This window comes from Mycetomoellerius zeteki, unplaced genomic scaffold (genome assembly GCF_001594055.1).
Source record: "Mycetomoellerius zeteki isolate Tzet28-1 unplaced genomic scaffold, Tzet1.0 scaffold364, whole genome shotgun sequence".
NCBI classification, from domain to species: domain Eukaryota; kingdom Metazoa; phylum Arthropoda; class Insecta; order Hymenoptera; family Formicidae; genus Mycetomoellerius; species Mycetomoellerius zeteki.
The window spans coordinates 329,565-334,680 of record NW_017257354.1 but is presented as its reverse complement, the minus strand read 5'-3'; the positions used below and the strand labels follow the sequence as shown (position 1 = coordinate 334,680).

The window sequence follows — 5,116 nt, the reverse complement described above, 5'->3', positions numbered from 1 at the left end:
CCGCCACTAGAGGGACGCAGCAATGCTACATTTTCTCGTAAATAAAATTCATACAGGATAGAATAAAAGGCACAAGAGATTTTTTATTCGTGTTGTTATGAAATAATTTTTTTATATGACAAGCTTTTTTATAAGTAAGAAAAGCTTGCTTTGAAATTTAAACATAATTCATATTTTCACAATTGTTATCTTAAAAAAAATTTTATAATTGTTAACTTATGTGTTTTATAATTTTTATGTTCCTTTAGTTTTAGTTACTTCCAGTTTTTTCTTTAAGTAAATTTTAAAGTTACTTTAAAGAAAAATTTAAAGTGTCCAAATTTACTTATCAAATTTTTTAAGTTTTCTCTAAAATAGGTTTTAAGTTTTTTTTTAAGTTTTGTTAAGTAAATTTTCCCAAGGGTTGTTTTCTATATTTATGTCTTAATTGTTGAGATCTCAACACAGATAGCATAAAGCTGATGGCATTTGTCATTTTGACGTCAAAAGACGTCATTTTGATGTCAACTTGTTACCGAGACACCTAAATTAATTTGCTGCTTGGAAACGTCCTAACATGACGTCAAAATGACGTCGTTGCAATGACGTCAATAATTTTGTGACATTGGCTGCGTTCAGCAGAACATTTGTTTTACAACTGTTGGAAGTTTCCTTCGCGCTGATTGGATCATACTTTTAGATCTAGAAGAATGGTCCTATCTCAGCAGACAATCATAAAGCGGTTGCAAAACTGTTGAGTCTGCTGAACGCAGCCATTAGAACGTGATTATGACGTCATTAAAACGTCATTTAGTGACGTCAGCCATGGTCAGTAAATGACCAAAATTTGACGTCAAAATGACGTGTATTTGCTACCTGGGATACTTACGAACTTGAATCGCTGCATGAACTTTTTTCCATCTTTTTTTTAATATTTATGTTCTTTGCACAAATCAGTTAGTCTTTTCACAGTCTAGAAGTAAATAACAAACCGGTTTAACCTAACTATTCAACAAAACAGCAGTGTCCTACCGAGCAAATTGCTACGAAGCTTTTAGGTCGGGTTAGTCGCGCGTTTACACCGAGAAAGTAGACGATCTATTTTAGGTGAGGACGCTAAAAATTCCGGCCTGACCTACAACAGGTCGGGTCAGGTATAATAGTGTTTACAGCGTGCGGCCTAAATAATGTGACCTAAATTAGGTCGAATTTGGGGTATAGGCCGCGGACTAAACGTATGGTGTAAACGTAGCCAACATCATTTTAATATTAACATTAATTTAATAGGAACACTAATTTAATAATTACATCCCAGACAGCACAGAATATTTATGATAAATATTTATTAAGAATGCTTTTATCTCTGAAATTCTATGATATGCGTAACGTAAAGTATCGCAGATAGCAAAGCGTGTCTCAGCAAAATCACACAAATCTGTGATTGCTTATGATGTTGGCAACTTGCCTTAGATTTGTCTTCAACGATTTAGAATATACCGACATTGTAGCAACATGCAGGCAACAATGTGTATATGTATTGCCAGCAGTTTAACAGCAAAATAGCTGCATCAATGTTATCTTGTGTTATTGGTAATAGCATCATGCAAAATGAAAGCATTGCATGATGCTGCATATTATTATGGCAATATGATGGCAGTAGTGCGAATTTTGATGATGACGACGATTTTAAAGTTATCGGCAAACTGCTGGCAAGTTGCTACTCAAAGTTATCATATCATGAAGGCATCAAATTGCCAACAAATGAGGACTCAGTTGCTGCAATTCTGGTAGCAACACATGCTTAGTAATGCATACTTAGTAAGCAACATGCCAGCAACAAGATAGACACGTTGCTACCCAGTGAGAAATGACAATGGAATCGATGTCGAATCGATGTCGATTCGACGTCGAAATCATCGAATCGATGTCAAATAGAATAATTTGTAGAATTATACATTACGTAAAAAAATCTATATAATTCCATTTAAAAAAATCTTTAGATAACTTTGACCTGACCTTAAGGATATCTTCTTAAGGTCAACTAAACTCACCATCGTCTTCCTTCTTAATAACTAAACAACTTTTGTTTGGAACATTTTTACAAGTCTTAAACTTAACACAGTCTTTGCCTTAAACTTAAAGATTTTGAGATATTTTACTAAGTAGATTAAAATAATTAATATAATCTTCTATCATTCATATTTTACTCAACGATTAAACTCCATGGATGATCAGGTATAATACCATACTGTATATCCAATAAATGTTTCTTGAGCATCTGATAAATTGCTTCAGGTTGTTCTATCGTTGGTATGTGCAATTCTTGACCTTGGAAGTCAATATAAGATACAGGACTGACTACGCACGCTGTACCTACTCCGAATATTTCCAACAGCTATAACAAAAAAATTAATTGTAATAATAGACAATATGCTAAGAGAGAGAGAGAGAGAGAGAGAGAGAGAGAAACAATGTTGCATACGTAAATCGTACCCTATTATCTGAATTTAATTGTATAATCTCTTTCATTGTAATAGATCTTTCCGTAACTTTATACTGATTCCATTGCCTAGATATAGCTAAAAGCGAATTTCTTACAACTCCGGGTAAGATCAAACCATTTAAAGGTGGTGTAAGTAGTTCCCTTTCTGTATAAAATAACATAGGAATAGTAATCGGATCTCTAAACTGAATCATTAAATCCAGTTATTCTTCCTTATGTGACGCTTTTCACAAACATTTTATAAAATTCATCAAAAATTGCTTCTTACCTCCGTTATTATTTATATAAACAACAAAGACGTTCATAGTACCAATTTCTGTAAGTTCATTGTTTTCACCGTACAGCCATAATACTTGCTGTAAACCTTTTTCGGTGGCTTCTTGTTGAACTTGAATTGTAGGTCCATAATTGCTGCCTAATTTAGCATTACCACAACCGCCAGGCCATGCTCTCGTATACCTAGGATCTGCAAGCAGGGAAACCCCGACTTGCCGATCTGTAGCTTTAAAGTAAGATCCGACGGGAGATAGGATTACATACAATAAAGCTGAATCCGAAGTTGCGACTCCAAGTGTAGGCTATATAAAAACAAGTAAAATGCGCTTAAATTAGATTTTAGAAGAAATAAAAATCATTTTTTTAAAAGAACTTCGAGAATTTTTATTAATTGTTTTGGGCCACAAGCGAACACACTTGACTTCTATACACTATTTATATCGAAGAAATTGAAGGAAATAATAGTGAAATAATGGAGAGAAAGGAAATTGATAGAAAATGAATATATTACCATACATGATATTAGTCAATTGTATAAAGACACAGTTTCAAATAACGAAGCTTCGCTGGCGAAATTCCTTCACTCCGCCGACTCATGCGAAAATGTGTAATAAGCGAAGAAATTCATAATTCGACAATGGCTACGTTTACATCGTGCATTTAGGCCGCGGCCTATACAATAGATGTCTTTGTTTATCCTGTATATTAAACAAAGACACCTATCGTATAGATCGCGGACTAAGCGCACGGTGTAAACATAGCTATTGCCTAACTATGAGCAAAGCAGCGCTCCGAAACAGCTGACTACCCAGCAAACACAATATATATTGTTATATTGCTTTAATAAAACTGAATGTAACAAGTAATATAACGTATATGTTACATGTAACGTACACGTTAGTTGTAATTTTCCATTCATTGGAAACTATATACAGCTTATAATATTATATAAATGTAACACTCCCAGAAAAACTGAAAGATATGAAATTAATTAATTCAGTGTTTTATTGCTGAAAAACTATTATCAATTAGCATAAAATTCCAGAATACACACAGTAAAATAAAAAAAAATTTTTCCTGAATTAGGAAATTAATTTCATGGTGTCATCACACACCATCCTAAGCTGTATCACATTTAGCGCTGCTTGATCTCGATAGTACGGAAACTGCTATATCAATAATCCTCGAACACTGTAATGTTAATGCACGCTCAGTTGTGATATAACAGTTGTAAAAAAATGAAACACGTATTGTTCAAATATATTTCTTTCATAAATGAATCTGAAGATTTGCATATGCGCAGAATAGCATATCTAGCTGGAATAATAATGAATTATACATATTATACATGCATATTTTTCATATATCTTTCTGCTCACTATCTGTTAACGTATCGAAAGATTTAGAGGAAAGTCGCCAATACTGACATAGCTCTTCTAAGGCCGGAATCAGAGTGCGGTCCATTTGACGCTACAAATGCTTCGAAGTTTTTGATTGGCCAATTGGAAGAAAGAATTTTACTAATTGACCAATTAAAAAATGCTTCGAAGCATTTGTATTTGTAAGCATCAAGTGGACCGTAACCTCAGACTACGTGCATTGAAGATTGAGATTGAAGATTGAAATGTGACCAATCAAAACAATAAGAGCCAAAATTCTTTTATCTCCTCATGGTCAAATTTCAATCTTCAATCTCTATCTTCAATGCGTAGTCGGATTCCGGCCTAAAGGAATATCCCTTTATTTCTCGGAAATTAAATATTGCACTTTATTAATACTGCTAAAAACATGATCTGTTTAGATAATTAAAGAGGTAAAAATTCATAATTCTAATATCAATGTCTCGTTTCTATATAAAATCAACTAAAAACGAATTCTGCAAATGCGAGAATAAAATTCTCACGACTCTTTTTTGCAAATTATGTAGTTTAAATAATAATGAATATATATTATTGATAATATTATGTCATTTTATATATTTGTAGTTTCCTACATTCGTTTTATTTATAATTTTCTTTCTCTTATTTTTTCTATAATTGTAGTTTGTATGCGCAAACTTGTCTTACGATTAAGTACGAACACACCTTGTCTATTTGCATCATTGATGTGCGGTTATAATATTGATAGTTGAATATAGTAGAATACTGACGGTGATCTGGATTTTGATTGTTGAGCATCAGTATTGCTTTATTGAGATCCATATGATATAGTATGATACAGTGCAATAGATAATGTACGTAAAATTAAAGTTAAATATATTATCAATAATAATACTGATCGTGTAAGGTTGTAAAAATACTAAAAATATTGATGCATACTGTCAGTATTACTGATTCAATATTATTGATCAGTATTATT

General features: G+C 32.6%; 1 protein-coding gene across 1 annotated transcript in view; it reads right to left on the bottom strand.

The window, feature by feature from the left end:
• Positions 1–2,087: 2,087 nt before the first annotated feature.
• Bcat (Branched chain amino acid transaminase) overlaps positions 2,088–5,116 on the bottom strand; it is a 23,455-nt gene continuing 20,426 nt past the window's right edge. The window contains exons 6-8 of the mRNA XM_018453106.1: positions 2,751–3,060; positions 2,473–2,627; positions 2,088–2,374 (exon numbers count right to left, since the gene is read on the bottom strand). Of these exons, the coding sequence (XP_018308608.1) occupies positions 2,183–2,374; positions 2,473–2,627; positions 2,751–3,060 (657 nt within the window). The 3' untranslated portion in view covers positions 2,088–2,182. The remainder of the gene's footprint in view (positions 2,375–2,472; positions 2,628–2,750; positions 3,061–5,116) is intronic.